This window comes from Eubalaena glacialis, chromosome 1 (assembly GCF_028564815.1).
Source record: "Eubalaena glacialis isolate mEubGla1 chromosome 1, mEubGla1.1.hap2.+ XY, whole genome shotgun sequence".
Classification (NCBI taxonomy): Eukaryota; Metazoa; Chordata; class Mammalia; order Artiodactyla; family Balaenidae; genus Eubalaena; species Eubalaena glacialis.
In genome coordinates, this window is record NC_083716.1 from 225,128,965 (window position 1) to 225,150,354 (window position 21,390).

At 37.7% G+C, this 21,390-nt stretch overlaps 1 protein-coding gene across 2 annotated transcripts in view; it reads right to left on the reverse strand.

The window, feature by feature from the left end:
- The window catches only part of FARSB (phenylalanyl-tRNA synthetase subunit beta), a 67,496-nt gene that overhangs the window by 39,953 nt on the left and 6,153 nt on the right, over positions 1–21,390 (reverse strand). The window contains exons 2-13 of one of the 2 annotated variants that reach the window (XM_061187895.1): positions 20,649–20,704; positions 17,101–17,255; positions 15,116–15,185; positions 14,416–14,531; positions 9,901–10,051; positions 8,633–8,741; positions 7,627–7,697; positions 6,080–6,141; positions 5,082–5,133; positions 3,460–3,521; positions 2,979–3,186; positions 2,382–2,462 (exon numbers count right to left, since the gene is read on the reverse strand). In XM_061187895.1, the coding sequence (XP_061043878.1) occupies positions 2,382–2,462; positions 2,979–3,186; positions 3,460–3,521; positions 5,082–5,133; positions 6,080–6,141; positions 7,627–7,697; positions 8,633–8,741; positions 9,901–10,051; positions 14,416–14,531; positions 15,116–15,185; positions 17,101–17,255; positions 20,649–20,704 (1,193 nt within the window). The remainder of the gene's footprint in view (positions 1–2,381; positions 2,463–2,978; positions 3,187–3,459; positions 3,522–5,081; positions 5,134–6,079; positions 6,142–7,626; positions 7,698–8,632; positions 8,742–9,900; positions 10,052–14,415; positions 14,532–15,115; positions 15,186–17,100; positions 17,256–20,648; positions 20,705–21,390) is intronic. The other variant, XM_061187903.1, reaches the window with a different exon arrangement.

Genomic DNA, 21,390 nt, shown 5'->3' on the forward strand with positions numbered 1-21,390 from the left:
TTAAATCAGGTATCCTGAAGTGGCAGTAGCTGGTATACAGGATGAAATGTTTATAAGTGTTAATATTTATGTGTTTATTTTAAATAAACACATTTACTTGTTAGAAAAAATAGAATAAGTAAACGAAGCCCATAATTTTTACAAATATTGTTCTTAAATAAGGCTGAAGTAGGTTTTTAGTTTTAAAAGTGAGCTAATTTAAATGAAAATATTACAACTGGTATGCAGATATAGCAAAAATCATGATGATGATATGTGAATTACTTACACCTGGGAAGTCAAGGGCTGGGTTTTAGGAAGAGAAGGGCCGTTACTCTTGTGCAAAACTAGATATAAGGCTCAGTGATGTTTAGGTTTGCTTAGAAAGTATGTAACTTTACAAATACCTTTCATGTTGAAATTCCTATAGGAAAACTGTTACTACAAATCTGAAACTCTCTAGCACCTAACTCTGACCCCCGCCCTGCCCCGCCCCACTGTGATAATGTGTTGAAGTGACCTTGGACAACTGAACAGACTGTTTCTGGCACTCCTGGTGGGACAGTTCAGTCACAGGCCTGGGGTACAGATAGACCTGTGCTGGAATCCCTGGTCCATAGCCAACTGGCTGCGCGAAGTGGGACAAGTTACCTCAATTAACTGTTGTGTAAGACAGAAACACCTACTTCACAGGGCTGCACTGAGAGACGGAATCATGTACATAAAGCCCTTTGTGGAAGACAAACTCTCTCTGCAGAGTAGCTACTTGTCAGGAGGCAGAGCACGTGCTCCCCCTTAGATGCGTGGGGCTACATAGTTACAAAATCAACTCCTTTGCCACTTAATATAATTATAAAAGATAGAATACATTTCTAAAAAAACAGAATACATTTCCTTATGCTATTTTTTGTATATCAGTTCACAGGAAATCACTGCTGCTCCTGACTGCATATGCATATGTGGTACATATATGAATGACATGGTACTCAAACCTAGCATTCAGTCTGACATAACAGAAAAGCACTCCTCAAGAAGTCAAAAGGCCAGATTCTGGTCACGGTTCTCCTGCTGTCTGTGTAAACTTTGCTGGGTACTTATCCTCTCTCGGCCTCCGGCTTCCTCACTGGTATAGTGCCTGGCATATAACAGATGTTCCATAAATGTTGTTGAATAAAAGATTTCTAAACCAGAAAAAGGAAGGTGTTGGGACTTCCCTGGTCGTGCAGTGGTTAAGAATCCGCCTGCCAATGCAGGGGACACGGGTTCGAGCCCTGGTCCAGGAAGATCCCACATGCCGTGGAGCAACTAAGCCCATGCGCCACAACTACTGAGCCTGCGCTCTAGAGCCCGAGAGCCACAACTACTGAGCCCATGTGCCACAACTACTGAAGCCCACACGCCTAGAGCCCGTGCTCCGCAACAAGAGAAGCCACCGCAATGGGAAGCCCGTGCACCACAATGAAGAGTAGGCCCCGCTCGCCACAACTAGAGATAGCCTGCGTGCAGCAAAGAAGACCCAGCGCAGCCAAAAATAAATAAAATAAAATAAAATAATTTTTAAAAAAAGATTAAAGCAGAAAAAGAAAAAGGAAGGTGTTGAACTAGATCTGGAAGGTCCCTTCCAATAGGAACATCCTATGAATTACAAAGGCTCAATAAAGTGACGTGAGAGAGGCTACATCTCCCCACCAGCCCTCTGTGTACTGGTCGTGATTCCCACCACTGCCTTCCGTAAACACCTTAAAAGACTGAGATGTTTAGAGCTGGAATTGTGTTGGGGGGAGCTTTCCTGCTTGTTTTGGTTTTTGCCTTACATCGTTAAGCTGAAATGGACTTGAATAGTCAAGAAGTACACTGTGGGCACCACAGCACAGCACAGCTCAGCAAGAGAGAGAAAGAAACTACAAACTGCAGACACATTTCGATATCTTCAAATGCTCGATCTGCTGGGGGAGGGAGATTTCTGTCTGATTTTGTAATAAAACTCATTTCCTGACATAGGCCTTTCATGTCAGCTTTTCAACTCAAAGCAAATGTCTGTGAACATGTTCAAAGACAAAGAAACAGGCTTAACGTGGAGCAGTCCACAAGCCCTTAACCAGGGCGGCATCTAGTGGGTACAGCCACAACCAAATTAAGACTAAAAATTCTAACTTAATAAATTTGGTTACGAACTTCATTGTGAACCCTCCACAATTACATGAAACTCTAAAATTTAGTCCTTCGTGCTTTTCTGTGACTAAAAAAAAGAAATCTTCATTTCTTTACCAGAAATTACACAATCTCAGGTAACAAAGTGTTCTTTATAACTTTTTATAAACTCATACAAGGAATCACAGAACAAGTAATTCGGAGATTCAAAGAAAACAATCAGCAGGGCACAAAAAGCATGTACAACATACCAGAGCAAAGGTAAGTGCCTCAGTGAATCCAGCAGCTGCCATGTCGTGTCTCAGGAGTTCTGTGAGTTTATTTAGGGGAAACTGGGGGGAAGAAATTATTTCACCTCAATAAAATTTCCCACTTTTTTTAATTAAAAAAAAAAAGAGAGATTTATAGAAAACTTGTCACTTAAAGGAAACCACCCTTCCATCCTAATATGCCGCTCGTCCCACCACTTCCCCACCACACCGACCCCTCCCCATCACCTCACTACCCCAACACTCCTACCCAGACGTACAAACCCCCCGCTTCTACCTCTCCCACACGCCACTTCTGCCTTCAGGCCCAGGATCAGAAAATGAATCTCCTACTTAGAGATGCAAGAAGGGCTCCAAACTCGAAACCTGTCTTTCTTCAAAGAACTAGTCATCACAGGTTTTCAACGTACTCTAATCAATCGGGCATCTGTTTTGCATCCTCTCCACAGCAAATGCCTCTCAGAGCAGAGCATGGCCAGTACTGCTTAATTCCTATGTTCTGTTTTTCTCGAAGCCTTCCTGGCATTCAATAATCAGTTTCTAACAATAAGGAGTGTTTATTTAAGGGTGCAATCTTACTTGATTAGCTATGGTGTATGTTTTCGGGAGAGTCATCTGAATGTTGTTATATCCATAAGCAATAGCTGCATCTTCTATGATATCACAGGCGTGGATAATGTCAGCTCTGGTTGGAGGGATTTCAATTTCAATCTGATTCCCATCGCCTATGACTTCTGACTTTAAACACATCCTGGTCAGAAGCTTGGCAAGATTTTCTGGAGTTTCTCTGAAATAGGAACGTACAAACCATAAACTTCACTGGATTATTTAAAACATGTTTATATTTTGTTTTAAAATATGCTACTACCTGAAACCTGTCTTTGTGAATTCCAATAGACACCAGACATCCTAACTGATGTTCTATCGTCACTTATTACTCTGAAGGGATATCAAAATTCTCTCCAAGCATTTTTTCAGGGAAAATTAAGCAGTCATATGTGTACTTCATTCTTGAATTCTCTTCAACAGTAAATAAATAAATGAAGTTTTCAGAGCATACCTGATCCCAACTTTTTTGTTAATTAGATCAGCTCTCACCATCTCCTTTCGATAAGTCAGTTCCTTAGAGAGAAAAAGAGTTTGAGAAGCTGAAATCAGTCCTGCCAGATACAGCATTAGCCTCTTTCTAATTCAATTCATTATTGTTGTGGTTTCATTACCCTCCCAAGAAGTTGTCATTAGAGCCAGATATCAAAAATAAACTCAGTGCGCTTCAGGACATTATTTGCTACATTATATTCATATATGAACATTCTACTTGCTAGACGACTGGAACTGCTTGGAAATATTATAAAATGCCAAACATTTTTCTCTTTTACTTGGTCAATCACCATTCTCTTCAGCAAAACACTAGTGCATTACATCATTTCTAAAATGCTTACAAATCCTGCTGAAGATTTTCAATTTCATCTCATGCAAGTAGGTGTTTACGACCAAGAAAGAATAATTCATGTGTCATATTGCACTATCCATCATACTAAATCTAAGAGTGTTATGAAGTCATTCCTTTCCTATCATTTTTTTCAGGTGGGGAAAAGCAACTATGCCCCAGTCCTGGCTATCAATCTGCTCCAGGAGAGAGCCAGGCTGGGAGCGTCTCACGAATTAGTACTCACTCTCCTTCAAACAGTACGTAACCCTACCACGTGAGATAGGAACAAACACACATAAAATCCAGGCTTTTCAGCAACGTTGGAAACATACCTATGAGTATTTCTTATCACAAAATTACTCTCAAAATTGTAACCGCCACTAGCCAAAAGGCCGTAAATTTAAAAACCTGTTTGGACTCAGGTAAGGACAATGGGCTTGCTATGCAAAATGCAATTCTCAGAGCAGAAGCATCATTATCACCTGAGTGCAGCCGCCACCATGTAAAGAAGCCCAAGCCAGCCTGCTGGATGAGAGGCGCCGGACCTGTTCACCTCATTGCCAAGACGCAGACAAGTCAGTGAGGCCATCCCAGGTCATCCAGCTGCTAGCCTACCAACCAGCTGGAGCCTAGCAGAGATTAGCCCAGCCAGTCCTGACCAGAACTACCCGGCTGACCCCCAGAATCATGATATAAACAAATGATCGTTGTTTGAAGTTAGTAAATCTTGGGGTGGTTTGTTACATAACAAAAGCTAACTGATAACAGCAATTAAAATCAATTTTTCAAAAAACCGCTACTGGGACTTCCCTAGCAGTCCAGTGGTTTGGAGGGCTGACTAACCTTAAAAGGGGTGAAACTATAAATTACCTAGGTACCTAGTTAATAAGGGAATAAACCACAGGATTTATGGCCATATAATGCTGTGGTATAATGTAGTGGGTTAGGAGTGAAGTGTGGTATAATATAGCGTGTTGGGACTGTCTGGGCTTAAATCCTAGCTCCACCACTGAATAGTAAAAGGCAAGCTATTTAACATCTCAAGGTCAAGGGCCTAATGATAGCACCCACCCTCATAGGGTTAACGTGAGGATTAAATCCATGTAATACACACAGTATAGTGCCTGGCATGTAGGTGGGTGGATGCACAGATAGACAGAAAGACCAAAAGCACTCTATAGCTATTATTATTAACGTCACTGCTGTTGTCAAAGTCATCATCATCATCAAGTCACTTCTTCTATACTCACTGGAAAGGTATGTAATTTTCCATTAGGAAAAACTACCTCAGCTGCTTCAACCCTGAAAACAAAAATAAAGCCAGAAATAAAATTAAATATAAATAAAAATAAAACTTAAGGGGGAAAAAAGGGCCATAAATTCTAAAAATGTGTGTGGTTAACAAAACTTTCCCTTGGTCTACAACTGCAGCCTCAACACATTCAATCTATTCACATTCCAACACTGCTGTCTGGATTAATCCTCCCAAACACAACATTACTATTCCATTTCCTGTGGCTCCCATGTCTCTTCAGGCAGCACCCACTTGATAAGTTTATCTCCCAGTCCTGCAAAGCATGCATCCTTGATGAACACCTTGCCAATACTGACACACACATTCCAGGCTTTACCAGGGTCACGCTGTTACACACTGAAAGCTGACTGATACAACCACTAAAATGCAAATCAATTTAAAAAAATAACCAACACTGCCCATACAATTTCAGTCATGCTTTCTACAGTTATACATTTATTTTGAATTATAATACTCTAGAATAAACTATGAAGCTAGTACACAGTAAGGGCCATATAGGTTTGATAAGCAATTTTTTAAATAAAAGATTAGCTTTGGAACAAATACAGTAGTCTTATTAGTATATACAGGATATATGCTTTGCTCTTATATATGATTCTCTATCTTTGTTTAGCTGTTCCTTCTGCTGTTTCTCCATGTTCAGTCTCAAATCCTTAAATACAGCTTAAATTTCATTGCCTCCATGAGGTCTACCCAGATTGCCCCAGCTAGCAGTAACTTGCCCTTACAAACGGCCAGACCATCACTGAAACTTTTTAAGGTACTTATCACTTTTTACTTTATACATTATTTGTTCATGTCTTAGCTCCCCAAAGAGATTATACATTCTAGTTACAGGAACCACATATTTCATCTTTATATTTAGCACAAGGCCTTAGTGCTCTGACTTCAGAACAACAGGCCATCATCGATAAAGATGCCGAACGAACTTACGTAAATTGATTCTCACAATATTCACTGAACGTGGTAACAATGATATCAAGAACTATTTTTGCCTGCAAAGGAGAAAAACAAATATTATGGTAACCCATAAATATACTTTCTTCCATCAGCTGGAAATGAATTAATATTTTATATAATTTAGTCTCCAAACATCTAAAACTGTATCTGTATATATAAATTTTAAAGAAAGAAGTGGAGTAAAAACTCTTGAGCTTGAGAGGCCCTGACCTTATGTTCAGGTGTTCTGCATTTATGCAGTTCTCTGACAGTTACAATCCATGACTGAGACAAATCATCTATTTCCCCACCCCTTCCCTTGGGTTGAGCAAATTTTAAGAAAGACAGATGGCTAACTATGGCAGTAAACCTTATCAGTCTCATAAGTTTCTGCAGCCAGATGCCAGACTCCTGGCCCAAGCACTTACTAGCAGTCTGATTTTGTGCATGTTACTTAATTACTGTCTTTGTACCTTTGTTTGTTAAGTAGAGATAATAAAAGTTCCTACCTCATTTGGTTAATATAAGGATTAAGAGTATGAGTGTGTGCGTGTATAAAACACATAGAGCGATGCCTGGTACATAGTGAAGGCCATATAGATTTGTTAATTTTTTTTTTAATTAAAAGAAAAAATACAGTAACCTTATTGGGATATATGCTTTGCTTTTATACATACTTCACTCATATACAAGCTTCAGAAAAGATATCCAAGGTCTGCTAATGTGCAAATTTAAAAAAAGTTTTTAACAGGAAAAGCTATATTACCCTGACAATATTTCTGAAGGCACATATGGTATATAAAAGTTATAAATGAAATATCTTACAATGATCTCCAATCCTGTAAGATGTATGTGAATGCCATTTATCTGCCCTACTTCTATACTCCAGCCTTCTACCATTCAAGTTTACCTTTCTTAATCTGCTTAATTGCCACCTCACTCTATGGCTTACTTAACATTTGTAAAGAAAAAATATGCCATAAAAAAAAGCTTTCATAACAATCCAATCTAATATATAGTGATGAAAAGTGACTGAACGATTAGTATTCTACATATTCCAGACATCTTTGTGTGTATAAACCCTTTATCAATTTGCTAAATAAAACTTGATAGCCAGTTGGTTTTAATTTTTTTTTTTACCAAGTACACAAAGGTACGAAATTAGTCAGCATTCAAACTAAGCCAACTAAGATGAACACTTTATACAGATGGCATTACAATGTATATCCCATTCTCTGTTTTACAGTAATGTATTTGGCTAATTCTCTCACAAGATGACAAGTTCCTTGAAGTCAAGAACATGTAACTCATTATTAAATTCATGGCACTGGAAAGATAGTAGGTGCTCACTAAACATTTGTCAACTGAATGAAAGCACCTTAACCAAAGTACAGAATAGCTACATCTTTCTAATTTTCTAAATGGCTAAAGTATGTCCCCACCTACAAAATAAACATATTTTAAAGTTTAGCCACATGGTTTTGGCCCAGAAGTAAAAATCTACCCTGACAGTACAAAAATAGAAAAAAAGTTTTATTTACCTTAGTAAAGTCAGTCCCTGTGCATTCAATAAATATATTTCTAGTATTTACTGTTATTTTGGAATGATTTCCTGCAACAAACACAAAACAATAATGACAAAACAATCAGTTTCAGAAATAAAAGTGCACGAAAAAGCTCTACAAAACAGAAACTACATTTTAATTTAGAACATAATATAAGCTGACACCTCAGAGGTAAGGAGATATACAACTTTTATTCTAAGCTCCCATTATAAGCTGGAGAATAAAGATAAAATAAAAACAAGGCTTTACTGAGTGCATTCCACATGTAGGGTGCTTAACAGAAGTTGTCTCATCTCATTTTTACCACGATCTATGACAGGGCTGCAGGCAGGACAACTAAGATTCAGAGATTAAGCTCATTGAACATGATCACAGCTATTAAGCAGCAAGGCTAAGATTTGGGTTTGGATCTGGCTCAATCCGAAGCCCACTATGAGTACTAGAGTCCAAGATCTTGAGGAGGAAAAGAGTCTCCTTCCCATCATGAATCAACTGAACCCCCTTCTCACCTCCAGAAGGGCAAACATCTATGGCTTTGACATCACTAAATTTTGTAAATACGTTCAAGTTGCGTCTTCAACAAAAGCTTCAGAAAGGAGTTAAGAGGGTAAAATTCAGTTTTAAAATTTTAATTTAACTATAAAACAGCAGGCCAGACAGAATTTGACTTTAAATAAATGAATTACCTGCTAAAACCAAAATATCAACACCCTTTGGAGGAATATAACAGAATCCAGAGACTAGCACCAGAAAATATTTATAAACTTATAAATATGTATACATTTATAAATTACATAAAAATCACCAGTAAAATATTGAAAAATGAATGAAAAGAACTATTACAATAAAATCCACAAAAGACCTGAGATTCTCAGATTGAGTCATCTGATTGATTCAGTCAAGTCTATTGAGAATTCCACAGAAATGATAAAGAATAAGAGGGAAACAGCAAAAAACCTATGGTGCTTAAGAAATAACTCACCATTGATGACTGGAGGCATTGAAAGGACGACACCATTGCTATCATAGATAACCGGATACAGAGGTTTATTTTCAATTATATGTAAATAATGTTTAAGGTGGTTGTCAGTCTGAAAAAAAATAAGTCAAACAAAATTAGCTTTTTATTTCTGTCACTGTAATTAGTTTACATACCTACCTAGCATAAAAAGAGGGGGGAAAATCAGAAAAACAATAAAACAGCCCCCAAAGTTTTAAATGTATAATATTTTCTAATGTAAACTAATATCTCAGAATCCTTATACAGCCTCATTTCCTACTGGGGAAAGATAAGACCGCAACCGTTTTTCAAGACTGAAAACAGACTTGCAGAGTAAGCCTGAATCACCTTAAGCAAAACACAAACCATACAAAACTATTTAGATAAATAGGAAGAAATCACTTGCAAATCAGGTCAATGATAATAGCTGCTTTTTCCAAATGATACCCACCTCTTTTACTATTTGTTAAATGCAATTTAAAGTGACTACTGAATTCATTTTCACTGCTGGACTCTAAAGTGCTAATCATGGGAGGCAGACGCTTTTTAATAGTGCATGCTACAAAAAAACTAGCTAAATCTCATTGTTCCTTATATTTGAATGAGTTTTAGTTATACCTAAATACGAATATTACAATGCAGTATGACCTACTTCAATGGTTCTCAATCCTGGCTGTACGTTAAAAACATCTGAGAGGATAAAAGTAATAACAGGGCTTCCCTGGTGGCGCACTGGTTGAGTCTGCCTGTCAATGCAGGGACATGGGTTCGATCCCTGGCCTGGGAAGATCCCACATGCCGCGGAACAACTAAGCCTGTGCGCCACAACTACTGAGCCTGTGCTCTAGAGCCCACGAGCCACAACTACTGAGCCTGTGTGCCACAACTACTGAAGCCCACGTGCCTAGAGCCCGTGGTCCACAACAAGAGAAGCCACGACAATGAGAAGCCCACGCACTGCAACGAAGAGTAGCCCCCGCTCACCACAACTAGAAAAGCCTGCGTACAGCAACGAAGACCCAACACAGCCATACATACATACATACATACATACATACATAAATAAAAGTAATAATAAACAAAACTATGCCCAGACCTCACTCTAGATCAAAGGAATCAGTATCTCTGGGTTGGAGCCCAGACACTGCTATTTTTTCAAGCACTCATTTTATTGCCCTAATTAAGACTTGATTTGGGTGGAATTTCATGATTTATCCAGAGCTATTACATTAACATAAAAGAACGTTTACCTTGTATATGTTCATCAGTTCACAGGCTGTATACTCCTTGGTCTTATTTAGAGGCTTGAATTTGATATCGGAAGGTTTCTTCGCAGTATAAGTAAATGGGCCTGACAAAGTGTCCAAGTCATGGGTACCAATAGCAACCAAGGCTCTTTTCCTAAATGTGGAGGGACAGAGAGAAAGAGAAACAGAAAACGATCTGAATATCTCAAAGCAGAAATTCTAAAGATAACATAGAGTACAGGTTTTTTATTTTTAGACACTTCCTTAAAATAGCCTGTTACTACTATATAGCACCTTTACAACCATTAAAAATTATGAGAAATATAAATATAAAGCTACTTAAAACACATTATTTCAGCAGCTGAAGTAAATCCCTTCCACTATGTTTTCCCTAGTACTATGTTATTAGGACGTTTTCAAAGTCAACATACCCTTTACCTTCTTTTAATCTATTTCCTCTAGTGTCCTCAAGTAAACATAAATCTTTTATTAAATTAGAATAAACTACCAAAAAACTCCTGTGTTTTTTGGCTTTTCCATATTTTCCTAAATTTCCTGTCACATAGCTATATTGCTTTATTAATGGAAATTATTTAGTTTTAAGAACTGTGAATTATATTTAAAATTTAATATGTAAGGAAATTTCAAGAGCTATTAATTTCATTTGTTCTACAGTTTACCTGTAAAGGATTTAAGGTAATTTTAGGAACTTAAAGCAAGATACAAAGTAGGAGAGAAAGAAACAGAAGTAGGGATATAAAAGGAAGCCAGAAACAATGTTGATACTAAATTAGAATTTCAAAGCTTACAGTCTTATCACAGAGGGTCACAAATTTGGCTCTAAGCTTTCCAAAAGACAATTCAAAAAGAGAAACCTGGTCAGAATTTATGATGTTCTAAAGAATTCTTAAAAGGTGTTTTAGACTATGTGTACATATATTCGAATATGTATGCATAACCACAATTAAATATCAAATGGATAAAATAATTAGTAATCAAGGAATGTGTTAAAGTCCATATTACATGAACTACGACATAGTTTTTAAAATTTGTAAGAAACAAATTTTGGTCAACCTCAAATTAACACAACATTGTAAACCAACTATACTGAATAAAATAAATTAAAAGAAAAATTTTTTTTGGTCAAACTCCAAGACAGGTGACTAGAACTTTAATAAATATGGGTAAATTGAACAGAGTTGTTGACAAGCCTAAAGGAAATGTTACTTTACTCAATGAGTTACATGTTTATATACTAGCATAGGTAGAAATATACATGGTTCAGTAAGTTTAGATAAATTAATAATTGACAAATTCATAGGTAAGAAAGTCCATGTTTTCTTGGACATTAATATTGGTTTCTTAACCCTGAAACAGCACCTCAAAATGTCACTAAATTTCAACTTCAAACCAATCACAAAAAAACCAATTCCAGATTAATCAAAGAGCTATGTATTTTGAAAAACAGAAGGCAAACATACATACACACACACGGAACCATAAAAATTATTCAAAGAAAATATAGGAGAACAATGCTTAAAACTGTGGAGTAGAACATCCCTTCTTAAGACACAAAACATAAAAGTCATATAGGAAGACTGACAAACTTGACTATATCCAAACTGTAAACTTTATACAACCAAAAGACCCCAAAAGTCAAAAGACACACTGAGAGAAAAGGTCTACAACGTAGGTACAGAAAAAGGATTAATATCCCAAATATAAAAAGATATGAAAACAAAAAATAGTCAGAAATCAAGATTTTACCTATTCTACTGGCAGAAATTTTATTAAAGTCTTGCTGTGAAAAAGCAGCAGCTCAAAGAACTGGGCAGAAAATTCTGCTGCTGCCAACTGCAGAGGTCTCATCTAGCCAAATGTTTCGAGTCTGAGTCAGGCTAAGTATTCATGACCCTTTGCCTGCAACAGAAACCACTTCTCAGAGAAAAAGAGCAAAATAAGAGCCTCTTACATAACAAAATATTCTTTATGCAATCAAAAAGCAGTGCATATGAAAACAGAGAAACATGGCATACTCCACACGAACCAACCCATAAAAACCAATGCTAAGATGACCCAGATTTTCAAATCACCACACAGATTTTTAAAACGTTACTACTACTACCAAAAAAAAAAAAAAAGCCACTACAAAAAACATTCAAGAATTATGTGGAAAATATACACATAATGAACAGACGGGGAAATAACAGCCAAAAAAAGAGAAACTTTTTAAAAAGGAACCAAACAGATTCTATAGAGATGAACAATAAAATAACTGAAGTAAAAAGTTCACTGGACCCTTCCAGCCAAGATGGAGTAACAAAGACTAGATTTACACTCTTGCCTGATACAATCACAAAAGAGGCAAAACATATAAGATGACAGTTTCCATGGCTGGCACTGGAGATCAGGCTATGAAGGGCAGATGACAGACAGGAAACAGATAAGGCGAGTCCTACGACTGCCCAGCTGACTGCCTGGAAGGGTTTCAAGCCACAGGGCAGGAAACGGGGTCTGGCTAGAGCCCAGTGGACTCCCTAAGTTGAAGAGACACAGCTGAGAGTCTAGGGAGATCAAGACGGCCAGAGTTCACTGCACAGAGTACTGGGGAGGACAGAGCTACTCAGACAGAGAACTCTGAGATCTGCAGAGGGGCCCCCTCAAGAATTCAGCTGAGTATTAACCAGTGTGCGCATGTGAGGACACCAGCCAAGGCCAGGGAAAGAACCATCCAAGGCAACAGTGCTCACACAGACTGAAAACCTCCCTCTTCATATGGCAATGGATAAACAGGAACAAGGTCTTGCCTCAGTAGTAAGGACTAACTAGCCCTCGAGAGAACACTGCATGATCAACGAAAACAGAAAAATAGAGGAAAAAAGCAGAGAAAAGTCAATGAAACCAAAAGCTGGTTCTCTGAAAACTGATACACGATGATACACACTGAAGTAATTGATGTGTACACTGATCTCCAGCTACACTGATCAAGGGGAAAAAAGAGAGAAGACACAGGAATGAAAGAGGTAATATTGATACAGATACTACAGTTATTAAAGGATAATAAGGGAAGATCATGAACAACTTTTATGCCAGTAAATTTTATAATTTAAATGAAATAAATATATCTCTTGAAAAACGCAAATTAGGATTTACTGACTCTGGCACACCAGAGTATTAGGATGTGATTCATTCTCCCCTTAGAAAAAGCTCATGATTTCCAGAAATACTGCATAAAACAGAGCTTAAAGTCGAATTAAGTAAGGAAATGCCTTCCAATATAGATAAAAATTAGATTCTTCAAATGACCAGAACAGATAACTGGGCTCAACCACTTCCTAGCTATATCAGTGCTTGTCAGAACTCCTCTATCTTGTCCTATATTTTGAAACTATATTTAAATTCTTATTGTTTTGCTTAAGAATAACATATCTGCAAGATGACAAATAGATTATTTTTATAAAAGAACTTGGAATAAATGTTATTCAGAATCTGAGAAAAAGTTTCTTCTACGATGTATGCAAAAATGTTTCAAGAAAAAGAAACCTCGTGAGCTTAACCACAGGTATTTTATTTTTTAAATATTTTTCACACCAGAAGAAAATGCCCAAGGTCCCCCCAACCCTGTCTCTAGACCATCCCTTCACAAAAGCCTCTTTTAGTTTCCATAGTTTACCAAATTGCAACTACTGCAATTATTAAAATATAAAAAATTTTTTCCATTTTTACTCAAGACATATATAACTGTTAATCATATCTCTGACTAGCATAACTTACGTTTATATATTTTAGCACCAACACAAAAAAACTTGGTATGTTAGCTAAAGGCTGACATTTCTTATCATCAGTAAATATATATTTTCTATTAGGATTTTTGAAATACTGAAATTAGTTCAAGGACTCCCATTGTTACCTTCCTCGACCTTTAGGAGTTCAGCAATTATATAGGTTTGAAGATCACCACACTAAAGGGAGCCGTATGGGAAATGATGTGTAGCAATGCCAAAGACAGAATAAGAAAATTCAGTTATTTAAAAGTCTCAAGTTTCATCTGTCAATTTATAATTATCTTCACTCAAAAAATGAGATCAAGCCAAAAATTTTTGTCTATTTTTAAAATAAGTCATACTTCAAATTACCATGGTTCAATATTTAGTAGTATAATCCACTGTTAATGATTTGAACCAAAAAACAAAAACCAAGAAAATCTCTAGGACTAGGTATTTCTTCTCTATATAGTACTCAAAACATATCTTTATTTCTCCATGGATACACTATCTATAAGCAGTAACAAAGAGCTGTTTGGTGAAATTTAAACTTATTTAAATTTAAATTTAGTTAACTTTAAACTCTTGTTACTCCCATATATGATTAATTTAGAAATGCTGTGAAAAAAGTCTACAGTGGAGGAAGAAAGAAAAGAGGGAGGGAAAGAGAAAGAGAAAAGGGAAGGGGAGGGAAGGGGGAGGGAAGGAGGAGGGAGAGCGGGAGGCAAGGAAGAGAGAAGATGCAACCACAAACCTGCAAATGTTCTGATGTAACTTCTCCTGAAGTTCAATGAAGCTGTCATATCGATCTTTAGTAAACTTTATGTTTCGGAGAACCGCTGCAACAGCGTACGGGCGTATTTTAGCTGTCTGAAATTCGTTATTTCATTAGAGATGGTAAATATTAAGGCTTTTCTTTGTAATATCATCTTGTAATAGAAAGTTAGCTGTCACAAATTTTCATTCAAACAAGTGTATATTCATTCACTCAATCAACAGTAAGATATAGTGGTGATAGACAAAGTCACCGTCCTCATGCAATTTACATTTCAGCAAGATCTCTCAAAATTTACTGAATTACTGAGAAAAGAATTAACCCTTAAGTAGTTTGCTCGTAGTTAATATTTCTACCAAAATAGCCTTTCCCCAAAAGATTTTTTCTAAATTTTATTAATATACCACTATTTAAACAATTATATCTCAAATGTATTTTAAGCAAACATTTGGATGTTACTTTCCAAAATTATGCATGGAAAACAGATGCTGTGTTCCCTTTCACTTCTTGGTAAAAAACGAAATGACAATTTTTAAGAGCTAGAGGCTAAATATACATCCATTTTAGCAAGGGATCAAAGAAAACTACATTTGGCAGAAGGGTCACCTTTGTCCCACCTTATAGAGATATACACGAAAGAGATGTTTTTAAAAGAAAAATAAGAATGGATCCTTATTACCTCTTCTGTGATGATCAATTTCTGGATTTCTCCATTAGGCATTACCCGTTTATACACTGGAGCCTTTATCCTAAAATATTAAAACAAACTTGCTCATTATTAACCAAAACATTCAATAAACTAATTTATTCTGTGTATAGAAAGTATACAAAATGAACAGAACTAGGACAATGGGTTAAAGTTACAGCAAATCAAATTTGGGCTATTTAAAAAAACCCCAAAACCTAACAAACTTTCTAACATTTCTAGTTGTCTAAAAATGGGCTAGGGGTTTCCCTGGTGGCGCAGTGGTTAAGAATTCGCCTGCCAATTCAGGGGACATGGGTTCGAGCCCTGGTCCGGGAGGATCCCAAGTGCCGCGGAGCACCTAAGCCCGCGAGCCACAACTACTGAGCCCGCGTGCCTAGAGCCAGTGCTCTGCAACAAGAGAAGCCACCGCAGTGAGAAGCCCACGCACCACAACGAAGAGCAGCCCCCGCTCGCCGCAACTAGAAAAAGCCCGCACGCAGCAACGAAGACCCAACGCAGCCAAAAATAAATAAATAACATAAATCTGTTGAAAAAAAATAAAATAAAAATGGGCTAGGATGCCTCGTGGTAATGCGTGTCCTATCACTGGAGTCTCGGCAGAGGCTAGAAAACCTTTAACTAAGCAACTGTATAGGGGGCATTTAAACATCAGCTGAGGGGTTGGATTAAATCACCTTGAAGTTGTACTCCGACCATGAGAGTTTGAGCTTCTAAGAAAAGTAGGGCTTATGACAAAAACAGATGGCCTGGTCCCATCTGGACCTAATGAATCAGGATATTCAAGGGAAAGGCCTGGTAAACAGTACATTCTGAAGGCACAGTCCAGGTAACTGTTATCATCAGAAGAGGGTGGGAACTACCGTTTTAAGTCAGTGCTTTTCAAACCTCAACGTGCCCACAATCAACTGGGGAACTTGTTAAACCACATATTCTGATTCAATAGGTCTTGGGTAGAGGCTGAAATGCTGCAGTTCTAACAAGCTCCCAGGTGTTACAGATGATGCTGGTCCATGGACCACACTTTGAGTAGCAAAGGTTTTAAGTTACTTTCCTAATTCAGTCTCATCATAAAAATCATATGAGGTGCCTATTAAAAACAGAAATTCATATCAGACAGGTTTGGGAAACACACTGTAAGGGCTTATCCCTGACCCTAAAATATAAACATCTGATTGTCATGCACAGAAGCAACTGGGTCAACCCCCAAATTTTAACCACGTTAACCAAATGCCTAATTATCACCCTTTCACCAACACCCATCACTCATCCGAAGGCCTCACAGTTCCAGAGTCTAGCCCATCAGCCTGAGGCTCTTACTCTTTTGCAACTGACTAGATAATGAATAAGTAATCAAAACCAAAAATAATTATTTTTGATAGCTTTACTGTTTCACCTCTTTTTCACTTCATATGTTCATCATTTTCTATATGTATTACCTGAAGAGTTGGAAGAGGACTTAAAAATATTCTTCATTATAAATTAGGAGACTGAAACTAGAAAAGTCAATTAACTTGCCCACAGCCATCATAAGATCTTCAGTTTTCCAGTTAGGAGGCTCCATTCCCAAGCTTCCTCAGAATTCTTAAGAAAACAGCATATAGTTGTGCCACCTCTACTTTTCTCCCAGCCTTTAACAAACCCAACAAACTATCTACTCCAATTGGGTTACTAAAGAACTCACGTGAACCCATTAAAAAGTTTTTTAAGACGCCATAAAATCATTAACCACTCCAGCTTTAAAATACGCTCCCAAAATGAAAGGCTATGACTCAATATTCAGGCAAATTTTCAAACGGCTACAATCTAAAGGCTCCAATCATCCCTCTATGCAGACCTAAAGCTGTGTACCTGTCCAACAAGCTTTTTCTAGAAACTTAAACAGGGTTGCTAATAATGACAGGCAAAGAAAAAAGAAACCCAACTTAGCCAGGTATTTAATGAACATATTCCCTTACCTTTCTTTGAAGACCTGAAGTCCTCGAACCAATCCTTCCAGACATAGGAGATCATATCTATTGGCAGGGACATCAATTTTGTAGAGAACAACATCAGAGGCCCCCTGTGCCTTTTCATTACCTTGTTCCTTACTTATAATTTCCTTCTCAGATGTCTAAAACAAACCCAAAAATTAAAATAAAACTAAATAAATCCAAATTCTTTTGAAAATGTAGCCCTATAAAGTAGTAACTACATTATTCATGTTCTTTCCAGAGCAGCAGAAATCCATCTAAAGCAAGGAGTGGGCCAAATCATGCCTGCCACCTATTTTTGTAAATAAAGTGTTACTGAGACATAGCCAAGCCTATTCATTTACATTTTACCTATTGTTATTTACAAACTGCAACAGCTGAATTGTGACAGAGACTATACAGCCTTCAAAAGCTTGCTATCTGGCAGATAAAGTTTGCCCATCCTCGATCTAAAAGAAAATGAAAACACCAAAAAGAACATAGGGCAACAACAACAAAAGTGTCAATGAGACAAAGTAAAGAGAATTCACCAAATAAAAGCTATGTTGGGAATTCCCTGGCGGTCCAGTGGTTAGGACTCTGCGCTTTCACTGCCGAGGGCCTGGGTTCAATCCCTGGTCGGAAAACTAAGATCTCACAAGCCACAGCTCGCGGCTAAACAAAAAAAAAAAAAAAAAAATTAAAAGATACGCAACTTTTTATAAGATAATGACTCTAAAAAGCTAAATCCTATGGGCACCCAAGCCTACAAGCAACAGGAGAATGAGAGTAATACTATAAAAACAAGCAAAAACATTTGAAGAGGGGACTTCCCTGGTGGTCCAGTGGCTAAGACTCCACGCTCCCAATGCAGGGGGCCCGGGTTCGATCCCTGCGCAGGGAACTAGATCCCTCATGTCACAACTAAAGATTCCACATGCCGCGACTAAGACCATCAGCGCAGCCAAATAAATAAATGAATATTAAAAAAAAAAAACATTTGACGAGATCATCAGAAGCTGTGGTGTAAATTAGAAGGGATTATAGGTATGATGGGAAGCAATCTAATGACAGTAAAAGGTACAGAGCAGCAAGAATGAAAGCAAACAAGAGGGAAAAGAGAGAAGAAATACCACTAGAATAATTTTTAATGCAGTGGCAAAAAGCTTAGACTATCTCAATAACCACACTACAGAGATTTTCTTAAAAACAACCATTGCCAAGAAGTTAAATTCTGTTCTCTATGTTTACTACAGCAGGGAACTGTATGTATACTGAAGAAATTTTCAATCAAAATGCTTAAAAGCCATATTCCAACTGTTAATGTTACCCACTAATTATCTGGAATCCCCACTTAACTGGAACTCCTGCTATTTTTACCACCAATAACCTGCTAAAATAACTGATGAATTCCTATCAAAATATGTGATGATTTTTGTTTTACATGATGCTCTCCCTCTCCCACTGCCAAAATATGAGCAGTTCAAATTCTTGCCCAAAGAATTATAGTCTACACTTGCACAGCACGCAGAAGAATTCACTTTTCGTCCATAAGCACTATGTGCCCGAGCCACACCTGAGGAGTCACAGAGTCCATACGACGCTGGGACCGCGCAGGGCTCACAGTGCTCACTGACTCTGGGCTCCAAGGAACACCTCCACTGGCCATCTCAAACTCAGGAGGCAAATTTTTTAAATTAGGGAAAATTTAAAAATAAAAAAAAGAAGAGGAGGAAGAGGAGGAGGAAGAGGAGGGAGCAGGAGAGGAGAGAAGAAATGGGGGGGGATGGGGGAGGATATGAGAAGAGGCAGGAAGAGAAATCAGAATGTAAACAGAGTTCCATTAAAGGGGTCAATAAAATTGCTAACGTTTTAGTGAAGAAAGATAAGTCACCTCATGCGGGTGCTGGATTTAAGGGGGGACCCATATAAAGAAGGGAAGAAAATGTGGGAACCTGAGAAAAGAGGGCATCCAAACAAAAAAACAGCCTATTTCCTTTGCAAAAAAGACACAGCTGCCTAAGCCTTCTTCCATTTTCAGTATCTCAGTTCATACAAAGATCGTATGTGAAGACTGGGTTTGTCAATGCTAACAAAAATGTTATGGCAATCAATGACCACAGAAATTTCAGAGCCAGAGGGATCTATAGGGATCATACAATGCAAACCTCTTATTTCACAGATGAAAAGGAGGCCCAGAGAGGCAATGTAATTGTCCATGGTTCCACAGCTAGTAAATGTGGGAGTTCGAACTATTACTCCATTTTTCTGATATCCAGTCCAATGCTCTTACGATATCACAGAGCCTCAAGCATAATTTTGAGTTCTAATAAAATTAATAACAATTTAATATAAACTACAGAAACCTCAGCTGACTTCTTAAGCATATGGATGCTCATTAATATAAAAAAAAACTTTCTGCAACATTAGTTAAGAAGCAATAGGAAAAACAAGGCAGAACAATATAGGTTTTTGTCAGTCTGAGGTTTTTTTTAACCTTATTGTGTTATAAAACACTTAACAGGGGCTTCCCTGGTGGCGCAGTGGTTGAGAATCTGCCTGCCAATGCAGGGGACACGGGTTCGAGCCCTAGTCTGGGAGGATCCCACATGCTGCGGAGCAACTAGGCCCGTGAGCCACAACTACTGAACCTGCGCATCTGGAGCCTGTGCTCCGCAACAAGAGAGGCCGCGATAGTGAGAGGCCTGCACACCGCGATGAAGAGTCACCCCCACTTGCCGCAACTAGAGAAAGCCCTCGCACAGAAACGAAGACCCAACACAGCCAAAAATAAATAAATAAATAAATAAAAATTAAAATGGAGATTTCTTTTAAAAAAAAAAACAAAACACTGAACAGATCAAGAAGGCTTGGGGTAAAAAATAATACTAATTACCAGAGACATATTAAATTATCTTTTTAGTTACAAGTACAGTGTCTCTAGTACATAATCATTGTTAATAATATATTTGGTAAATAAAGCTATTTTTTAAACATTTTAATCATTATACAATCAAAAGACCAGGAAAATGTTTCAAAATCATTTTTACAAGCAATTCTTCAAAACGTAGAAGATCATTTTACAAGATCCATGTATAGAGTAATAAATGAAGAATGAATTAACGCTGGTTACATAGGCACGGAGGAAGGTGGGGTGGGACACAGAGGAAGTGAAGGAGGGGAAGCCAGAGGCCAAGGAGACAGCAACTCTGGCTGAAGCAAAGTTTCCACTGCTCCCAGACCCCTTCCATCTGGTTATCTGCAAATGGCACCTCACTGCCTGGGAGACTGCTTTCATTCTGGGGTTACCTGAGAGGGTCTATCCACCTCCACAGCACTAGCCTGATGACTTGAGGGTACTGTATCAGAATAAGGCATGAACCCCTTTTGAGATTTTACACAAAGTAACACTCTTAGAACCAGAGCTTAGCCCCTTAACACAGAAAGCACCACGGCCCACAAATGTTCCATCTTAGTCTAACCGTAAGGTAACAAAGATAAAATATAATGAACTTATACACAGAATATTAGAGAAATAAATATCCAATACATACAATTTCATCAAGTTCCAGGCCAAATTCAAAACATAGTTCATCAAATTCTTCGTCAGCTAGAAAAAAAAAAAAAAGATTGCTAATTTTAATCTGATAGTACATATAAAAATAGCGTATAAACTGCATTTTTTAAATTGTCTTATACCAAGCATACTAAATATCAGGCAACAGATATCTCCATTTAAAAACAAAAAAAGTTTGACCAAAAAACATTTTTTAAGAAAACCAAAACTATTTTAAAAAGGGCTGATTCATCTAATATCAGCTACAGAATTAGGTTACCTGCACTAGGGAGTTTACATTTACTTGGAAGAAAAAAACTTGCTAAGCAGGGATCCAATGTAAAGTAGGCTCCAAATCACAGATCCAACATAAAGGAATAATGTCATATAAATCCTATCATTTAAAATTCTCTGAGGTGGCCTGACAGTTGGCTTTGGAGCCAGGTCAATCCCAGTTCGAACTCTGACTGTTCCACTTATCAGTTGAGAGCTTGCCACTTTATGTAAACTTTCTGATTCCTATGCCTCATCCATAAAGTAGCATTTTCAGCCACTTATTCGTAGCACGCAACTGTTGGAAAGATTTAAATGAGTTCATGCAGATAATGGGCCTGGCATAGCGCCCTGAAACATAGTAGGTCTGCAATAATTAACAGTTCTCTTCCTTACTTTTAAGTTATATCCTACTTTGCTTTGCTACCTGATACAGCATTGTCAGGGTTTCCTTGTTACCAAAAACT